Below are 22,469 nucleotides of genomic sequence, written 5' to 3'. Positions count from 1 at the left end.
AGATCATCTTGATTTAATTAATGTTGGAATTTAATTAATAAATTATAACTCATTAAGATTCAAAATTTACCTAAATAATTCAATAAAACCAAATTCCCTGTCAAAAGTTCAAAACTAACGTAACAGCAAAATAAAGTAAAAAAAAAGTAGTTATAAACTAAAATATAAATAAAATTATACCTATTATAATTTGTTAATTGTATTTCGAGTTTAAAAGGAACGTCTTTATTCTGTTGAAATGCTAGCACGATGGTCAGTTGCGAAGTCTGTTTCTTCCCAACGCCGAAGTTCACTCTCACTTCATTTAATTTCAGTATTCCCACCACAGTCCACACGCACCGCACGTGCCCGCTGGCTCCAACAAAGTCATCATCTTCTTATTTCTGATTTCCCCCAAAAGAAAACTCACATAACAGATTAAATTCCGCAGAAGCTATCCTTCTCCATGTTTCTGATTCAGGTTTCTTCTTCATTCTCTCTTTTCAACTTCCAACAGTTTTTTTTTCTTATCCATCGTCCTTCCCTTCTTCTTCTTTTTCAGGATCTCTTCTCCCTCCCGCGCCTCCACCACGTCATCTCAGGTACTCCTCTTCCGTCAATCTTCCAACCTATTTTCATCTTCTTCACGCCTTAATTTTCACCACAGCTCATTCTGCTTCAATTCCTGCAATTAAAACCACAAATTACACTTTCCTCCTCTTAATGCACCAAAATCTTTAATAAATTAACCTAAAACTATAACCGTCTCTGATTTTACTTGCTAATGCCTCAATTAAATCAACCGCTACTTCATTTCACAAATTAAATGGATTCATGCGCTGATACTAATGACTGAATTAAGCAGGAACATATCACATATCAACCCGTGCATATATATGTGTGTATATATAATATGAGATTATTCTAATTTAATTACTGTTCTCAATTTTGAATTGAAAGTGAACTAGTTCGTATAAATAATATATTTGTGATGTAATTTTAGTTTTGAATTGAATTTGAACTTTGTTTGTATACGTGTGTTAAATATTGTTTTTATTGTTGGATGGTGTGATGAATACTCTTATTTTGTAATTTTGATCCGTTTGAACTTTATTGTCTTATGCGGAGATGTATATGATTTTGAAAGAAAAAACGAGTCTAATTAGCGGTTGTAATTCGGCTATTTGTTTGTGTTGTTTTTCTTGAAGCAGAATCGGTTTTGCAGTCTCTAGGCGAGTCGGTTACGAGTTCCAGTTGCAAAAGCTCGGAGGTGGAGCAATGTCGCGACGAGTCAGCGGCGTTGGTGTTGAAATTCGTGGCGATGGCGTCGATTTTGTTGGCCGGATTTGGAGGGGTCGCGATTCCGCTGGCGGGGAAGTCGCGGCGGTTGCTTCGGCCGGATGGGGATGTCTTCGCGGCGGCGAGGGCGTTCGCGGCGGGGGTGATTCTGGCCACGGGGTTTGTGCACATGCTAAGGGATTCGTGGGAGGCGCTAGGAGACCCGTGTCTGAGAACGTACTGGAGCGCGTGGGCGAAGTTTCCATTCACCGGTTTCTTCGCCATGGTTTCCGCGCTCTGCACTCTCCTCGTTGACTTTATGGCGACTGCGTACTATGAGCGGAAGGATCGGCGTGGGCGCGTGGAGTGTGTGAAGGTTGTTGAGTGTGGGAGTTACGAGGAGGCGCTGTTGGAAACGGGAATAGTGGAGGTTAAGGATGTTGGAGGAGAGGGAAGTCACGCGGTGCAGCGAACACACTCCCACTCGCATCACCGTGATGATGTGGAAAGTACGGTTCGGCACGTCGTGGTCTCACAGGTAATTTAGTATTCCTTGTTTGTTTGCTTAAGTAATATTGGTTAAAATTTACTAAAACTTAAATATAATGAGAAATTTGTTAAATAAGAAATAAAATTTACAAAAGAAATGTATTTTTTTTATTAAATTTTAAGTAGTAATAGAGGGTATATTTTAAAAGCCGTGTGTTATAAAATATGGTGGTAACGTTTTGCCTTTTAAATTTGTGTGATTTCAGGAAAATTAAAAATAATAACTGGTCGTGTTTCAGTTTTGTTTTTTTCTGAATATTTGTTACTTGTCCGATCATATGATGTACTGTTGTTTCAAATTGTTTTTCTTTTGGAAATTTACTTGCTTTCCTTCATTACTATTATAGCACAAAAATAGCTTGGTACTTCAAAATTAAATTAGGGGATGGTAAACGTGATTTTGAATAAATTTATTTTACGAATTTAAAGATATTTAAAGCGGAACAAGTATTAGATAACACTCTCAACTAAGTATTATAGTATTAATAATATTTTTATACATCATACTATATATAATTGAATAAGATTAAGAAAAAGATAAGTATTAGATATTATATACCTTCTTTTTCCCTATTTATTATCAGAAAAAATATATTGAGAATCACAAAAATTGTAAGTACAACTTATTTAGTAGTTCTTACACCTGATTTTATCATTTTGAATTAAATTTGTTTTGTAGAGGAGTGTGCCACTGTCATGAATCTCTGCTATAGAATATTGATGCTAATACTACTCATTAAAAAGTATGTTATCAATGTGATTTAATTAGATTTAAAAGTTTTAATTTTAAATTGATTGTTTTTGGTAAAAAAAAATTTGAAAGGAGTGAAAAAATAAAATACTTTTTGTGATAAATTAAAATTTTTATATTAAGAATTTATTTTCACACTGGTAGGAAATTAGATTTTTATTTTCAGTTAACGCAGGCACTTTTAAGCTTAAAAATATTGTTTTTAAGAAAAAATTATTATTAATAAGTGATTATTATGTATGGTTACAATTATAAAAGACGTTTTTGTAATTAAATTTTCCTTTAAGTGTATCTGAATATATCTTCAAGTGATGTAATAAATGTTTTTAATATATTTTGTTTCTATTTTTTTCTTAATTGAAACAAACATCTTAAATATATAATAGTGATTTGCTATTAAAAAAATTGTATTTTATAAAAAAAATCAAACAAACTCACCCAAAAATTCACCGTGAAACCACATGGAATTATTTTTAATTATAAATAAGGTTCTAGAAACACACTTTTCCAGGAAATATTTATTATTGGTTAAGATTATTATGTTATAAAATTGAAGAATATTTAGTAAAAGTTAGACTAAAGAAAAGTTGTAAGTTTAATAAATTTTAACTAATAAAATATATCTTAAAAATGTTTTAAAGAATATATTCCGTACATTTTCGTCAAAAATAAAATAAAATTGAAGCACGGTAATTCAATGGTTACCAATCATTCGTTGGACATTGCGTAGAAGAATCAATTTGGGTTGCTTGGTCTATAAGTGTATCGAGTCCTAAAGTACGTCCACCAGTTTTTGTTTACTTTTTGAGTACAAAAATGGATGGATGAGTGGACCTGACAATGGAATCAATTATTGTTTAGCTGAACTAATTTGGTTTGAAGGTTTGAAATAAACTCATTCATCTACCTTTTCACTCCGTTTTACTATGATGTCTAAACCGTTTTACACTTCCCTTTATAATGTCTGCTCATATTTTTAGTATAATATTTTTTTTTATACCTTACTCTTTACACTTATGAAATCATCTAACACTTCTCTTTATATGATCCTTTTCTTTCTCGTATCACCCATTGCATATGCCACTGTTCTCTCTTCCCTACCACCTCCAACCTTACATCAAAAAGAATTGAAAAAATATTTTCTCTAAAGTTTAATTTTTAAGCTGTCAATTAGACAATAATAATAAACAATATATGGCTTTTCAGATAACTATTACAAAATTAAACAATTTTATCTAATATGGTAGGATGTAGCGTATAAATTTTATTTTCATTAATTCTTTTTAATTTATTATGAGAGATACTCGATGTTCACTTTATCTTAATACCCACTATCATTAACTTCAATTGTTAAAAAAATACCCCAACAAAATTTTGTGGTTTACTTTTTATTTTTATTTAATGACCCTGACTTAAAAGTTTTGTAGTTTGTAACGATGTAAAGAAGTAGTAGTGTCTGCTAGTAAAATACTATGGTTTTTCTAAAACTTCTGGAATAAAGGGTGCATGAAAATTGCTTAAGTTTGATGTTGATTAATAATAATAATAAAGAATTAACAAATTATTCAAATTTCTGACGTCCAGCTTGTATCTAGGTATTGGAGCTTGGGATTGTATCTCATTCGATGATAATTGGGCTATCTCTGGGAGTTTCGCAAAGCCCTTGTACCATGAAACCCCTAATTGTTGCATTATCGTTCCATCAGTTCTTCGAAGGATTTGCACTTGGTGGATGCATCGCCCAAGCCCAATTCAAGACCTTGTCAGCAACAATTATGTCATGTTTTTTTGCACTAACAACGCCCCTAGGTGTTGCCATTGGGGCTAGTATTGCTTCAGTTTTTAACCCTTACAGTCCAGGAGCACTCATCACTGAAGGCATCTTGGACTCTTTCTCAGCTGGGATTTTAATGTACATGGCTTTAGTGGACTTAATAGCCGCAGATTTTCTTAGCAAGAAGATGCATTGCAACTTTAGGCTTCAGATTACATGTTACTGCTTGCTTTTCCTTGGAGCTGGCTTGATGTCTTCCATCGCAATTTGGGCATGATCTGATACTTTTCAATCTTGTAAATTATCTTTCAGGTAATATCCTTGTATAGCTTTATTGTTTTTATTGTTCTCATATACCTATCTATAACTAATTATATCTCAAGAAAAATATATAGATTGCTAAAAAGGGAGTGTTGACAATTGTAACATTACATCATGTGTTGTTCTAATTGTGACCCCACTCAAAATGTATCTCACAATTTTAATTTAAAGCATGCAACTGCACGTATTTAATACTGTCTGATGTCAGGCCTCCATCAGAATAAGGTATGGTCAATACTATTTATTTAATATGAAAGTTGTTTGCTTTAAGTTCACATTTGGAACGTCAGTATTTACGATTTTATTTAATGCCATTTTATCAAATAGTATTGTTACATTAACTAATTAATTAAAATTTATTTCTTAATCTCGTTTGATGTCCTTTTTGCTTCTGGCAAAGTGGATTAGCAGGCAATAATTATGTAGTCTTCCGATGCAAGGTAAAAGTTCTTGTAAAAAGTTATTCTTGTGTCACTCACCAACAATGCGTGAGTGTACCATAACAAAATTCATCAAAGATATATGTTTACTTTCTTGTTGAAAAATTGTTAATATTCTTTTCATATATATTTTGTTTCATAATCTCTTATAGAACATTAACAAAATTTAAATGCAATCATGGTATTTTCAATTTGTTTTTTTGTGATTTTAGTCGTCTTATTTTTTTTATACCATTTAATCTCTAGAGTTTAGAAAATTCATTATTCTGTTCTAATTCTCGGTTTTGTATGCATACTATTTCTTTTATTGTAATTAAATTAAACATATTCATCGGTAGTACAATTAAGAAATAAATCATATGCAATTTAAGGATTGGCCCAGAATTCTAAATATTTAATATCTGAAGACTTTTTTTGCAAAATGTGAAAAAAATCATGGATAAATTTGTAATTTACATAAAAATATTTTAAAAGTCATATCCATATTAGACTTTAATTGATTAACAATATGTATAAAAAAAATAATCCTTAAAATTCAAAATTTTATTCTTTCCAAAATCTAATAATACACTACAATTTAGTTGATTACCAACATTGTCAATGTTGGATCTATTTGACAAAAGAAATCAATTCCTTAATTTCTTTGTCTAAAAAATAATTAGTGTCTCTTTATTCACTTATTTGCAGGATCTACTTCAACTTCTGAGTTACTTTTGGACCTCAATTACACACTAAACAAATCAATTAATCATTTTCAATTGCACTCACTAAATTTTACCTAATAACAGTGATAAAAAATAAAAAAAATTATTTATAATATTTCTCTTAATTAAAATGTATTATCATTATTCATAAAATATGAGGAAGAAAAATTACTTTGTATACTTAAACCCAAGATTCAATCAAAACCACCAGTTTTGAAGGATTCTTCCTATCCATTCACAATCTAAATGATCCTCATCATTAAACAACTTTTTTCTCCTCTCATTTTTCTCTTCTCTAATTCTAAACAATGTTTTGCTGCTATCTCCTTTCTCAGTCATAGCCACTGTAGCCAACCTGTTTCTTGTTTCTGCAAACTTTCTACTGGAACTAACCACCTTCATCCCTGCCATGGTAGATGATTTTGAACCCGAAATCAACTCTCCACAGCTCTCATTCTTGGCTTCATGATTGAATGTTATCTCTTTGTACAACTCTTGCATCATCTCTTCTACCTTCTCTTCTTCCAAACAAAACTTCTCAGGTTCTTCTTCCTTGTCAAGTTCATCTGAAATCTCTTGAAGCTTTCTGCCTTTAACTTCTTCTTGTGTAGAGTTTGGAGTATTCTCCATTAAAAGCAGTGCCAATGGAGAGGAAAGAAATTGATATATGATGATAAATCATGCTTTAATCATGCAAGGTGCATTCATTCACGCCATATTGATTAAATATAGACTTGTTAATTCAGAAATTTGCATAGTTTAATTATAAAGAGTTTATAACAGTTAAATTGGATTTTAAAAAGTTAACAAAATAGGTGAAAATAGATTATGATTTAATTTAACTGGGACCATCATAGTTTGATTTGTGCTTTAAATAGATTTAAGTAAAATCGATATATAAATAAGATTAAGATTTAATCTATTTATAAAGTAATAATTATATTTTTAAATATTTTTTAAATATATATTATAATTTATATATGAAATAATTATACCTAAAATTAAAATTAATTAAATTAAAATGTGTATATATATATATATATATTAATTTAAAACTATTATTTATTTACTTTTTAAAATAGGGTAACACCAATTTATTTGACGCTTATGTAGATCCAAAGTTGATGACCCAATTTTCGTATTTTTAATCTGTAGTAGTTATTGGGCTTAAGTTTTCTAACAATGGGGTTTCTTCCTGCACCTTCAAATTTTTCCTGTGATTTCCACTTTACCCTCCTCTTATTATATATTAAACAAAATTGTCATTTTCTTCCTCTCTCTCTCTCCCAAATGAACTTCCTTCATCCCGCCAAACTCAAACCTTTCTTCTTTTAGACTCCTTCCATCACCACCAACTCATTCATGCATCATTCCATATCTAATTTGCTTTTGTTATAAAATGGATGTCCGGGATGTTGACATCCATTTACATATTTTATATTTTAATTTATTGTTTTTATTTAAAAAAAAAAAAAACTTCAACGAATGTGGCACATCCGTTTAATAGGATTTTAAAAATTATTTTATTTATTATTTAAATAATAATACATAAATTAAATTAATAATAATTATTTTATTAAATAAAATAAAATTAATTTATAAATAATTAAGTAATAATTTAAAAAATTAAATAATAGTTATATATTAATTTAAAATATAAAAATTAAAAAACTAAAAACTAAAAAAAAAAAAAACTTCAACGGACACATCCGATGTGACACATCCGTTTTAATAGATTTATAAAAATATTTTAATTATTATTTAAATAATAATACATGAACTAAATTAATAATTAATTTATTAAATAAAATAAAATTAATTCATAAATAATTAAGTAATAATTTTAAAATAATTAAATAATATTTATATATTAATTTAAAATACAAAAAAATAAAAAATTTAAAACTAAAAAAAAAAAAAACTTAAACAAATGTCGCCACATCCGTTAACGGATGCGGCACATCCGTTAACGGACATCCGTTAATGGATGTGGCACATCCGTTAACGGACATCCGTTAATGGATGTGGCACATTCGTTAACGGACATCCGTTAACGGATGCGGCACATCCGTTTTAATGCATTTATTTATAAAAAACATTTTAATTATTATTTAAATTATAATACATAAATTAAATTAATAATAATTGTTTTATTAAATAAAATAAAATTAATTTATAAATAATTAAGTAATAATTTAAAAAAATTTAAATAATATTTGTATATTAATTTAAAATACAATAAATTAAAAAATTAAAAAAAGAAAAACTCAACGGATGTGACACATCCGTTGAATTCTTTAACGGATGTTGACATCCGTTGAATTCTTTAACGGATGTTAACATCTGTTGAAAAAAAGAAGTGGGGGTGTAGGATATTTTAAAATATAAATGATAGTTTTAGAATTTAAAAAAAATGTAGTGGTACAGGGAGCAATGTGTGGTGGTGTAGAGAATAACCCTCCTTCTTTCACTATAACCTTTGTCATTGAAGAACCAAATGGGTTTTGGTTGCAAATGAACCGGATTACTTAATTTAGGTAACATTTTTTGTTTACTAGATTACATAATTTGGTTTGGCTTACCATATTCATATAATAAACTAAATTTTCTAATTCGGAAGAACACTCAAATCCTGAAGATGTAGTGTGAAATAGATCATAAAATCCAGCTAATACCTTAGAGAGTGTAATTACTGAATTTTAAAATTTAAAATCCAGTGTTTGGATATGGTAAAATGTAACTAGATTTTGAAATTTAGTAAGTTTTTTCGAATCTAAAAATGTACACCAAATTTTGAAATATAGTAATCACACTTCCAAAATTGTTTACTGCATATTCTTTTAGTTACATCCCAAAATTGTTCGTATCAGATTTTGTAATTTGGTTAGTTTTTCGGGATGTGGTATGTAAGATCCTAGAAAAACGAGCGCCATTAATCCCTGTCTCATCCTCATTAATTTCCCTAAAAACCCTTCTGCCGTGCATTTAAAACGCACTTCCAGACTCACTGCCTTCCTGCCAGGTGTCGTGATGGAATGTTCCTAAATCAGTAGTGGAAGACAAGTGGCAGCAAGAGAACGGACGTTGGTTTTTAAACAAAAATGAATTTTTTGAAGTCCGCATCACTCTTTGCATGCACTCTTCTTCTTCCTCAGATTCTAACTTTTCATATTCTTCACCTTCTCTCTAGAAACCTCTACCTTCTCTCTACTGAAACTTCTTCTTTCTCTTCTCCGTTCACGTTTCAGAAACCGTAGAACCATTCCTGGTGTCGTGAGCTTCGTTTTGAACTGATCACCTCAACGTTCTGATACTGGTAAGTCTCTCTTCTTCGTCGAACGTTTTCTGTCTCATGAAAAGCCAAATCCTGGTTGCATGAAGGGTTGAGTTCTTAGTATTTCTTGGTTTTATGGTTAGATCGGGTTGGAAGAATTAAGTGATCCTGTGTGAGTAGAGAACTGTTAGCGGACGAACCAAACACCTTGAGTTAGGACGTTCACTTCTGATCCAAGGTAAGGGAAGCTTATTAAATTTAATTCTTGAGGTATACTGTGATGCATGACTATTCTGTGAGTTACACTGTGTCGGATGCCTGTTCTATGAATTTTATTGAGTATGATCTATGATATCAGACTTTACTATATGATTTTGATGATGAGATAATGTACGAAAAATATGGATTATGCTATGTTATGAGTAAATTAATGTATGAAAGTTTATACTGAAAAATGTGTTTACCGTAAGTTGAATTTAAGTATGAAATTCTATGATAATGAATGTTCGATATCGAAACGGTCTTTGACCGATCGGTATTTTCAGTAACTCCTTTGAAATAGTTGAACTCTTTCAATTGGGAAGAATTCTGGTTGAGTATGTGTTGTGTCGACCGACAATGTCGAGTACCATTGTTAATACAGATCATCCATCTGTGTCGACCGACAGTGTCGAGTACCATTGTCAATACAGATCATCCATCTGTGTCGACCGACAGTGTCGAGTACCATTGTCAATACAGATCATCCATCTGTGTCGACCGACAGTGTCGAGTACCATTGTCAATACAGATCATCCATCTGTGTCGACCACCCTTCTTAATGTAGGTCGTCCATCTGGGTCGACCGACCGTGTCGAGCCGCCTTGTAATATAGGTCGTCCATTTATCTTGAAGCCGGTATTACTTTATCTTGGAAAGGGGCAAGTTCTTCGGTCTCGTTCCTCACATTAGTTCTCGTTATAAAGAGGTAGTGATTTTATGTACTTGGACTGAAAGACAAAAAGACAAAAATGAAAATAAAAGTGAAAGATTAAAAATGATGAACATTATATGAGGTGAACTATGGTTGTGAATTTTGGACGAGCGTTCCAGGGAGGAACGACTCATGGTTGAATATGGAATTTTGTAAAGTATGATTGTGGGCATGCTAATGCTGGCTTGGTCCATCCTGATATTCCGTGATACTCATCTTCACGTAGAGGAGAGTAATTCATGTGTGGGAATGGCAGGAGGTCCTTAGTCCATAAGTTAACATGGGCGACGTAAGAAACGGACTAACCTCGAGTGGCAGCTGTCGAGTGTAATACAGTTACTACACCACTCGGGTGCAAGGACGCCTGTAGCTACACAGATTCATACAGTCCGGACGGTCAGTCTAGTATTAGGAATTGATTTGAGTTAAGGATTGATTTAATTATATGTTGTGAAATACTTGATATGTTGAGATACTATGAAATGAATGATTTTACTTGAATTAAATTCAATAAGCTTACCCTGTGTTCTCTTCCTTGCGTTGTCGATCGTCTCTGTACATCCGTCCTGTTTATGCAATGATCATCCGTGTGGATGTGAGCAGATGGTGAGGCGTTGCTCGAGGAAACACTGGAAGAAGAAAATTTGGAGGAAGCAACCCTTGTAGATGTTGAAGTGAAGGCCGAACAGTAGACGTTCGGTTAGCTGTTTGGACTAGATGTTTCATTGTACTAATTTTTGAATCGACCTTTATATTATTTGGTCGATCGGTTTATATCTGTGCTTTTTAACCATTGGTTGGGTACGTTGATGTCGAGCGTGTTTTTCTTATTTAACTTCTCGTAAGGCCGATCAGCCAAAACCCTTGCTTTCGTTAATTTAAGACTGATTTGTTTATCATTAAATGTAATTAATTCTACTATATGGTGTTACTGTATTTTGGGATGTTACATGGTAATTCAAATTGAATTTGGTAATTCGGGAATTTCGGATTAAATATAGTGAGCATTTTTTTTTACCTCTTGTTCTATTTATTTATTCATTTATCATCCAAATTTTTTCTTCACACACTTTTTCTAATTTCATAACATACAATTAGTAGATATTTATTGTTTTTCAATAAATGGTTTATAATAACATATTACTCTATATAATAAATAACAAAAGCATATTTTCACATTTTGTTTACAATTTGGTGCTAGAGTTCCTCTGGAGATTGTCGAACAAAAAACACTCATTAGAAAATTAAGTGAGAGTGACTCTACTAATAACAAACATACAGCAAGGTGTGTGAGAGAGAAACATGTATAGAGTGTAAGTGAGAGTACAAAGAAATTACCCTACAATCATGACAGATGCTAGTAAGTAAATACAACCAACAATTCTCATATTCTATGGGCATTATGATTATTGGACAAAACTAATGGAAAACTTTCTTCGATCTAGGAAGTTTTGACATTTGGTGGAGCACGACATTCATGACATTTCCACAAAGGTTAATGTATCGAAAGTATAAATCAAATTAATGGAAGATCAAAAGTTAAGGGATATGAAAATAAAGAATTATCTCTATCAAGTTATCGATAGAGAAATTTTAGATACAATTCTGAATGATGATACATCAAAAAATATTTGGAACTCAATAAAGCAGAAATTTCAAGGATCAACTCGAGTTAAACGTACATAACTATAAGCATTGCACAAAGACTTTGAATTACTACAAATGAAGATGGGAGAATCAATGAATTCCTATTTTCCTCAAACCTTGAAGATAGCCAAAAGTATGAAGGCTTACGGTGAAAACATGCTAGAAAATGTCATTATTGCAAATTTCGGTCTATGACAACAAAGTTCAATTGTGTAGTATGCTTAATTGAAGAATATAACAACAAGGAAGTCATGACCATAGATGAACAACATAGTAGTATACTAGTTCACTAACAAAGGATATTGATGGTTGTAGAGGAATAATAGATTTTGCAAACCGTGACAGATGAGAAAAGTGAGAGAGGAAGAGGAAGGGGTAGATAATCCTTCTAATGTAGAGGTAGATGAAGACAATAATTCAACAAAGCTGAAGTTGAATGTTATAAATGTCACAAGCTTGGGAACTTTCAATATGAGTGTCCCATGTGGAGAATAATGCAAATTATGTTGAAGTTAAGGAGGAATAAGAGGGTGAACTCTTGTTAATGGCATCCATAGATCTCAACGAAGAAAAAGACAAGTGATTTTTAGACTCTGGGTGCAACAATCACATGAGTGGTAACAAAGATTGATTCTCATATTTGGATGAGAATTTTAATCACAAGGTGAAATTAGGAAATGATACCCGCATTGCTATCATGGGAAAAGGAAATGTTCGAATGGTGATAAATGGTGTCACACATGTGATACCCCAAGTGTATTTATCTTTTGAACTAAAATAATCTCTTGAGTATATGACAACTTTAGGAAAAGGGCTTAATCATTACACTTCAAAATAACAAGTACAACATGGTCTATCCTAACAACCACTAGACCTGTAATGCTTCCAAGCTGAATTGGAGAAGGATTTGCAACTGACATAATCGCCTAGGACATTTAAGTTATAATGGCTTAAAAACACTTCCTTCTAAACAAATGGTAAATGGGTTGCCGACTATTTTAGTTCCACAAGACTTGTGTGCACACTGCTTGGCTAGAAAACAACATCAAAATGCCATGTCAAAGAAGAATCTTTGGAGAGCTTCAGAAAAACTACAACTTGTTCATGCTGATTTGTGTGAACCAACTCAACCTCCATCAAATGATAATAAGAAGTATTTCCTTAGCTTTATTGATGACTTTTCACGTAAAACTTGGGTATACTCTCTATATGACAAGGCAACGACTTTTTCCATATTTAAAAACTTCAAATCACTAGTGGAAAAGGAGACATGAGTAAGTATAATCTATCTAACGACATACATAGGTGGAGAATTTAATTCCAATTCATTTGAAGAGCTTTGTAAGACCCAAGGCATACAAAGCCAATTGACGACAACTTACACTCCTCAACATAATGGAGTTGTTGAGAGGAAAAACATAACCATTATGAATATGGTCCTGTCCATGTTGATAGGAAGATGCGTTCCAAAAATCTTTTAACCAGAAGCAACCTGGTGATGCGTTCATATTCTTAACAGAAGTCCCACAACAACAATGTAGGATAAAACTCCTAAAGAAGCATGGAGTGAAGTACCTATGTCCATACACTAAATCAATTATGAGTGAAACTAGATGATAAGAGCAAAAAGTGTGTTCTCCTTGAAGTTAGTGATAAGTCAAAGGCATATAAATTATTTGATCCTATTAAAAGTTGGATCATTGTTAGCAAAGATGTTGTTTATGAAGAAGGAAAATGTTGGAGGAGAAAATTGAAGGAATAAGTGACCAGGAGAATTTGATCCAGGGTGACAATGAAGCACATGAGCATAATGCCATAGAAGATGAGCAAAATGCTGCAGAAAATTTGGAACAACAAGCTGTAAAGCAATTTCAAAAAATTTATGAGTGTAGGCAATACTAATGAGCCTTATCTTCCATCTCGTGCTACTATAAATGAAAGGCTTAAGAGGTACAGGAGGGAACCATATAATGAAGACAATGCGATGATGGTGACAGGAAATGATCCTGTGACTTATGAGGAAGTTGTCAAGAGTAAGACTTGGAGAGATACAATGAAGAAGGAGATAAAAGCCATAGAGAAGAACAAAACTTGGGAGCTAACAGATTTGCCAATAAGAATGAAACCAGTTGGAGTCAAATGGATATACAAAACCAAACTAAAAGAAAATGGAGAAATTGATAAATTTAAAGCAATATTAGTTGCAAAAGGATATGCACAACACTATGGAGTGGACTATATTGAGGTGTTTGCACCAATTACTAAGATGGACATTATACGCACTTTGCTCTGCATATTTGCTCGACACGGTTGGAGTATTTATCAACTTGATGTGAAAATTGCATTTCTGCATGGTGAACTCAAGGAGGAAGTATATGTACAACAACCAATTGGTTTTGTGAAGATAAGTGAAGAAGAAAAGGTTTACAAAATTAAAAAAGACATTTTATGAGCTCAAACAAGCACTAAGAGCATGACATAACAAAATAGGGACATATTTTCTACACAATGGCTTTGAGAGATGTTTTTGTGAACACATATTGTTTTCAAAATTAAAGGGAAGTAAAATTCTAATTGTGAGTCTGTATGTTGATGACTTAATATACACTAGAAATGATGAAAGCATGTGTGATGATTTTAAAACCTCTATGATGTTAGAATTTGATGTGTCAGATTTAAGGTAGATGAAGTATTTCCTTAGAATAGAAATCTTGCAGAATTCACATGGAATCTTTATGTGTCAAGGGAAATATGCTAAGGATGTTTTGTCTCGGTTTGGTATGAAGGATTGAAATGCAATAAAAAATCTAATTGTGCTAGGAACAAAAATATCAAGAGATGATGTAGGGGCCAAAGTGGATGTCACACGATTCAAACAAGTTGTTGAGAGCCTCATGTACTTGACCATAACACGACCAAATTTAATGTATGGAGTCAGTTTAATTAGCAGATTTATGGCTACACACTGGTTTGCAACCAAATGAATATTAAGATATTTAAAAGGAACAATAAAACTTGCTACAGGGATATTGATGATAAGAAAAGTACTTCAAGCTTTGTGTTTTTCTTAGGAAATGGTGCAATACCATGTTCATCTAAAAAACAACAAGTAGTAGCACTATTTTCAACATAAGTTGAATACATAGTTGTTACCTCTGGTGCATGTCAATGCATTTGGATAAAGAGAATTATGGAGAATCGTGGTTTCAATAATCAAGATCATATGTTGGTGTTATGTGACAACAATTCAGCCATCAAATTATCAAAAAATCCAGTTTTCTATGGAAGAAATAAACATATAAATGTAAAGTTTCATTTTTTTAAGAGATCTTATTGAAGATGGGTACATTGAATTGAAGCACTGCAACTCACAGTCTCAAGTTGCATATATCATGACCAAACCATTGAAATTTGAGTAGTTTCTACGTCTCAAGAGCAAGTTAAGTTAGGGATAACTAAAGTATCAAAAGTAAACTAAATGTCTTTCAGCATCTAATTTAAGAAAGAAAATGTTAATAGATATTTATTATTTTTTAAATAAATAATCAATTATTGTATCGAGTCTTTAGAAGAAAGTAGCTAAATATTAGCCACTTATATGATAATTTAATATATAGTGGATCAATTTATTTGTTTTTAATCATCACCTTATTCAACTATAATAACATGAATAACAATTCAAGTAAGAATATTTTCACATAAATCTTGTTCACACACAACACCTACACCTTAGTCCTCTCCATCCTCCAACTCACTGATGCATAAAACACACAAAGACACCACAACCTCCATGATCAACGTGTTCCTCCATTTGTATTCAACTTTCAACACTAATACAAGGAATAAGAGGCATAAAGGGAAAAATAAAAATCAATAGGAGAACAGGAAATCATGAATTGGAACGAAAATAAAGGATAGGTAAACGGTAGAATTACATATAAGAGATCAACGATACGGGAATACTCTTGGTCACTGACGACTTCTCTAGTCAACGGAAGAAGAAGCCTTAAAGAGAGATTGAAGAAGGAATTGGAAAAAATGGGGGTGCAGGAAGAACCTTCTGTATCTTAATAGCGTAATCTATTTCGAAGTTTGCTTCCTGCATTGTCAAAATGGCTACTGCACCTCTAATCAATACATAATATATACAAGTATGTTAGATCTTTTTATTAAATATGTATTACCAAATACTAACACTTGATTTATTCTAAGTATTTTTATTTTACATGTAAACCCCAACTCCATAATTTAAGGTAATTTTGTTACACAAGTGATTGCACAAAAAATATGTAACAATGAGAAATATTAGAAATCTTGCTGTCTTAATTTATATGATTTTGATTATTAATAAAACAAGGGTATCTTTTTTCAATAATGCATTCTTATACTTAATATAAACTACAAATTATAAACTAGTTCGACATATACCATCTTAGAAATCTAACTCATTTAATTTAATATACAATATACTTATTTCCAATTCATTTAGAAGGTATATTCAAATGATACTTTTAGTAATTAACCATACCATGAACATTTACACACATGCAAAATACTATTTTGTTTACATAAACTTCTTTTTTTCTATTTACACTTTTTCAGTTAAAATATTCGAGCGCCGTTATCTTTCTATAATATCCATCATGATTTCATTTTATTATAATTAATTTGATTTAAGATAATTTATTAACCTATATAAAGGGGTTGAAAATACAGATACATAATATAAGAATACATTTTTTTTTTAATTTGGAATCACAAACTCACATCATTAATCACAAATTTTCCTTTCTATATTACTTTTTTATTTCTGATTTTATCTTTATTATTGTTTTGAGTCTTAAAGGTATACGGTCTTAACACGCTTCTGTGTATTCTCCTTTCTACTCTTTCAAACCAATGAAGAAAGACGAAGCCGTATAAAGCCAAAGAAGCAATACATCTCTCACTTATCTTATCACCAATGTTTCTCATCAATCATAAATTTCCTCAATATATCAAAAACTAAGTCAAAGTTGTAAAAAAAAAATAATTTTAGTATTGGAAATAAAAAAATTAAATATATTTTTCGTCTTTAAATTATTATAAAAAAAACATGTTTAATCTTTAAATTATATTAAATATTTAATCTTAAGTAATATAATACATCTTCCCTAACAATATATGGAGTGTTATGTGACAAACAGAGTTCTATATTAACCAATAGTATAACATATTTGAAAAAAGAGTGATTTATATTACTTTTATAAAATTATAAAACGTAGAGATAAACTACTTTGTAATTTAGTTTAGGGATGAAATGAATTTTAAAAAAGAAAAAGAAATTTTATTCAAAATAATTAAGGAAAACCTACATTCAAGCATAATAGAATATTGTTGATGTTGATAATCAATTAAGATTAAAATCTTATTTTATTAAATAAATCAGTGAAACTTTAAATAATTTGAAAACAACATAACAGATACCATGTGTACAAGTATTGTAGACAAGTTTTGTCCTAAATTTAAAACCTACTATAACCAAATTAATATATTTTTAAAATAAAGTTATAGTTCCTAAAAGAAGTATATATGATTAATGAAGGAGTAAAAGATAAAGAGGGTTTTTTATTATATGATGAGATATGTAGCTAAGAAGAATAGGAAGGTATGGTTGTTGTTTAATGGAGTGATTAGGGATTGAAGATGTTGATAATGGCTATAAATTTGGGGAAAAAATGAAGAGCATAGAGGGTAATGTGGAGACATAAACATAAGATATATATAATATATATGATGAAGAAGGAAGCTACGTATGAGAGATAAGAGTCACTAAGATTACATATATCTATGAGTGATGATGGTGAAGGGTTTGTCTGAATGTAAGAGATAAGAGGTGATAATGCAAAGTGGCACTCTTATCATATATTCTGCAAAATGACAATATTAATCTATGAATGAAGGAAAACAAGATTCAAAGTGTTCATGTGGGTTTATTTCAAGCTACCAAAATCTAATCCTTAATCACCATTTCTCTTTTATGGATATAACAGACTTTCTTATCTCTTATTCTTTATTATTCAATTCAACATTTATATGGTATAGTTTATTTCACAATATATAGTATATTAAAAAAATAATCTTAAGATATTTGTTTCACTTTAATTTTTTGTGTGTAATTATAAGGAGATATATTCTCTTAGACGTGTTTGGTTTTTATTTGGTAATTTTAAAACAATACATGGCTTTACTATTAATTTGATTAAAACACTTACAAATTTTTAAACAAAAGCATTTTATATTAGTTAAAAAATAAATTAAAACGAAGAATAACTCTGCTGTTTTGAATAATAAAATGGTGATATGATTGGAACTTAATAACTTTAGTTTAAAAACCAACTGTTTCAAAACTTCTATAATTTTCAGGGGTATATATATGATATACTCCTTTATTTTTAATGAAATAGAAATAATTTCAAACTTAAAGAGTCCTTTTTCTATAAATATAAACTCTACAATATGCTTTATATCCTTTATTCGGTATCGTTCTCAGTCTTAACAAAGAAAAACAAAATATATAAAGTAAAATATCTCCCTAATTACAATAATTATCAAATATACAATATATACCTTTCCTATTTTTTTTATTGTTATTTAATATTCGTTTCTTATATATATATTGTTATTATTAATAATTTTGTCTATAGTTATTTGCGATTGCAAGCTTAAACATAATTATAAAGTTTTATTTTGTTTTTTCTATTATGAATTATAGTAAAATTTACATTAATGTATATATACAAAACATAATTTTTTGATGTGATGATACTTGAAAATATATCTGTTAGAGTATGCAATCAATTAAGACATTTGAAGAGATGAGTAGGGCATAAGATTGAAGGTCATTTTCAGTGTTTTTGGTAAGAAGAATGTAATCATTGCTTCTTCATGACTAGTCCATCGTATACACTTCTGGGTGTTGTTTTACAGAAAAGAATAAATATAACTACATTAAAAATATATAATAAAATAGAAATGGCAAACAAATCCTGTAATAAATAATTCATTTCGTTTTTTAAATATTTTTATGTTGTTAATCGAAAAGAAAAGACAATATAGACGTTTTAAAAAACGCAAACAAAAAACCAACTGTTTTGCTAAGCTATATATCAGGGTAAGGATAACAAATAAAACCCTTTGGTAGGTTTATTTAAACTCGTTAAATCTTCGTATTTATTAAGTACAAGTATCGATATAAATAATATCCTATATTTTCAATTTTTTTTATAAAAAATCTTCATATTAATTAAGTATAAGTATGAATATAAATAATATCCTATATTTTCAATTGAGTATGGGAATTGATATTTATATATCATACGTTTTTATTTTCATATCTGCCTAAATATCTATTTTCGTCCCCATTTAAATTAATATTTATAATTTATTAGATAATTTAATATATATATATATATATATATATATATATATATATATAATATAATGTTTTTGTAGTCTTTAGTTTTGTAATTTTTTTTTATTTCTTTAGTTATATATTTTCTGAATTGTTCTTCAAGTACTTTTTTTATCACAATTTTATTACACGCTTTTTTTTATCATGTTTAAATAGGTGTTCTTAATTTTATTTTGTCAAATTATTTTTAGGTCAAACAGGTGTTCTTAATTTTGTTTTATCAAACAATTTTTAAGTCATATTGATTGTTTTAATTCTTTCATAATATTTTTATTCATTGTTCACTTTTTCTTCTTAATTACACATTATTTTGTTATGTTTAAATGGATATTATTAATTTTATGAAATTAAACTAAGTGACATATTTGATTATCTTTATTTTTATAATATTTTTATTTATTATTTATTTTTTGTTTTATGAAAATATTTAATTCCAGTTTTAAGTGTATTTTATTCATATCTATACCGTATCAATCAATACAATTTTTCTTTCAATAAATCAAAACAATTTCACCATTCCTCGCGAGACTAGATCATTTGCCAATGATATGATAAATAACTTAATAATATTCAAGATAAACTTATAATGACATGATTTATGATATATAATAGATTTAGTTTGTTTTATTTGTTTCACTTATTTTTACTTTTCTTTTCATTTTAGTGCATGCTTGATTATCCTACTTTAGGTTTTGGAGACCAAAAGTTTAACTTTATATTTGAGTCGATTCAGCAGGAAAGCAAACTGTTGAATACTATAATCTAGTTAATTACAAGAGTGTTTGTTCAACTACTTGCAAGTGTTCCATGTCTTTATTATGTGAATAATCCACAACATTAAAAGGTGTCAAAATCTGGGAGAACAAGTTGTAACCGAAGGAAGTTGAGAGCAAGTAACTAAAAATCTACATAAATTGTGAAAAGGTGGGACAGGTAAACATAGATGACAAAGGTGTCAGAGACGTGGCTTAGTGCCAACGTTGAATGTTTTGTTGGACAATATGTTGCATATATACGAGAGTACCTATCTCTTTAGATCTGCACAATCTTCATCTCTACCATGCCTCCAAAAACATCACTTCTTCGTTACTCACTAAATAAGAATATGGTTTCTCCATAATTCAAATATAAATTCAACTCTTACACAAATACACATAAATATTAAGTTTTAAGATTTTATATTAAAATAATATTATTAATTTTTATATAAATAACTTATTGTGTTTATCGGTAATAATTTTTTTTAGTTTATTCCGGTAATTTTTTTAATAAATTTAGATAGCATAGAATATATATATATATATATATATATATATATATTTATATAACATTGTTTCTCTTATATCATAATATCCTTTTGATATATGGTGCACCAATTAGTGTCGAAGTAAATACGATGAATAAGCTTATTTGTTTAAACTTAACTAATATTTAGAATATTATTGAGTTCCAAGCTTTCGATATCAAGCTTTCGATACAGTGTTTCCAAGTCTTACGAAGAAAAATCTGGAATGCATTTGCAAAGGTGATGAACCGTGTTTGTTTAAATAGGTTTTGCAATACTCAGAAAGACTTTATTTATAACATATATATAAAAAAAAAAAATCATCTCCATATCCAAATGTAACGGGTATAAAATTTTTGTTTCATTTCCATCCTTACCAAATAATAGGTATAGGTATACACGTATTCGTGCTTGTACCTACTTTAACACTCATAAATTTTTTACACCCACTTTTGGCACACACTATTTTACCTTTAAATTTCTCTTTCTTTTGAAATACAAAAGTTTACCTTTTTATTAATTATTTTATCCCTAAAAGTGAGTTGTAAATTGGTCTTTTGGATATTAAAGATTTTTTTTTAAAAAAATGTTTATAATTATATACATTTTAAATTAGAGCACCAAATTTTTTTTATAAAACCAAAGCATTTATTAAATTCTCAATAGTAAATGAAATAGAGTTGATAAAATTTAAAACTATATTTATAAAATTATAACAAGAAAAGAGATATTCAAATTTTTAAATATTTTAAATATCTTTTTAGTTTTATTCTTTAAACTCTTAAATGAAAATTTTTATACACTAATAAAAATTAAAATACACAATTTGAACGATATAGAAGAAAGATTAAACTAATAATAATTGAAATTTAAGATAGAGTTTTTGATCTTTAATATATGTTGGATAATAATAAACAAATTTTATGATAATAATATTAAGTTATTATATTATAGTAAATAAAATTTCTTTATACAATTACACTGATAAAATTAAACTTAAGATAATGAATTAGAAAATAAAAATAGTTATATAAAAAATATAAAAATAGTATTATGCGTGATAAAAACAAACAACAAATTAAAGTATTAAAAATAACAAATTGTGTGTCTTAAAAACAATTTGATATATAATTAAATGAAATAACATAAATAAAATCAAATATAACTAAGAGTGTGATAAGATGAAAAATATTTTATGAATCTAAAAAATATTTTGAGATATTAAATTAGTCTAACATTTTATATATACTCAAAATTATTTTATCAAAATAATAGAGTTTTTAAAATAAAACAAAAATATAGAATAATAAATAAATTTTTCTTATATTACTTATTAAATGAAGATTTTATTAAATTGAAAGTTAAATATTTTCATATAAAAAAAATTAACAAAAAAAAATTAATAAAAAATTTTAAAAAGATGTTGCAAGAAATTTCGTCCTAGAATCTCACCTAGTGTCGACTTGACCCAGGCTACATTCACTCATGTCTTTTGTTTCTTAAAAAGTACCATAATATGTTAACAAATTCTTTTAATAACTCTTTAACAATAGACTATATATGTGTTACTATTTTTTTGGTCCGTATATTTAAAACGGACCAATCACAAGCTACCACATTAACTGTTGTAAAAATGTTTTCAAAAAAATGTTAAAAAGATATTTTCCTTTTAAAAAATATCAATAGTAGTGTGGGTTAAGTCCTTGCTAAAGTTTATTTTTTAAGAAAGATTGTTACTTGAATAGGTTAAGTCCTTCCCAATGTTTTATTTCTTTTTAAGGAAAATATTCTTTTAACAATTTTTTTATAACTTTTTTACAACAGTTTATGTGATAGTTTGTTATTGGTCCACTTCAAATATACAAACCAATAAAATAGTGACATATAATATATTGTCAAAAAATTGTTAAAAATAATTGTTAAGATATTTGGGGCTTTTTTTTAAATAGTTACTTGCAAGGGTTAAGTCTCATTAAAGTTTTATTTTTTAAAAAATATTATTATTTGTGTGAGCTAGGTCCTTGCGACATATTTACATGAT

General features: G+C 29.2%; 1 protein-coding gene across 2 annotated transcripts; it reads left to right on the top strand.

The window, feature by feature from the left end:
* The first annotated feature begins 254 nt into the window (after positions 1-254).
* On the top strand, positions 255-4,844 carry LOC124839483 (zinc transporter 4, chloroplastic-like). 2 transcript variants are annotated; one of them, XM_088099457.1, is made up of 4 exons: positions 255-460; positions 542-581; positions 1,205-1,795; positions 4,153-4,844. In XM_088099457.1, the coding sequence occupies exons 3-4, from the start codon at positions 1,301-1,303 to the stop codon at positions 4,606-4,608; spliced, it is 951 nt and encodes a 316-aa protein (XP_087955583.1). In that variant the 5' UTR covers positions 255-460; positions 542-581; positions 1,205-1,300; the 3' UTR covers positions 4,609-4,844. The 2 variants fall into 2 exon arrangements, with proteins under 2 accessions (XP_087955583.1, XP_047171260.1); XM_047315304.2 differs by having other exon boundaries at positions 1,191-1,795.
* Positions 4,845-22,469: the final 17,625 nt, after the last annotated feature.

The sequence above is a fragment of the Vigna umbellata genome, chromosome 1 (genome assembly GCF_029865625.1).
Source record: "Vigna umbellata cultivar VRB3 chromosome 1, Vumbellata_1.0, whole genome shotgun sequence".
NCBI lineage: Eukaryota > Viridiplantae > Streptophyta > Magnoliopsida > Fabales > Fabaceae > Vigna > Vigna umbellata.
Note: the sequence above shows the minus strand (reverse complement) of the source record. Positions and strands in the feature narration are given on the sequence as shown.

Excerpts from the sequence above, each read along its gene's own strand:
- LOC124839483 (XM_047315304.2), top strand. Across the intron at positions 582-1,190 it reads CCTCCACCACGTCATCTCAG|AATCGGTTTTGCAGTCTCTA; the intron begins GTACTCCTCTTC and ends TTCTTGAAGCAG. Across the intron at positions 1,796-4,152 it reads GGCACGTCGTGGTCTCACAG|GTATTGGAGCTTGGGATTGT; the intron begins GTAATTTAGTAT and ends GCTTGTATCTAG.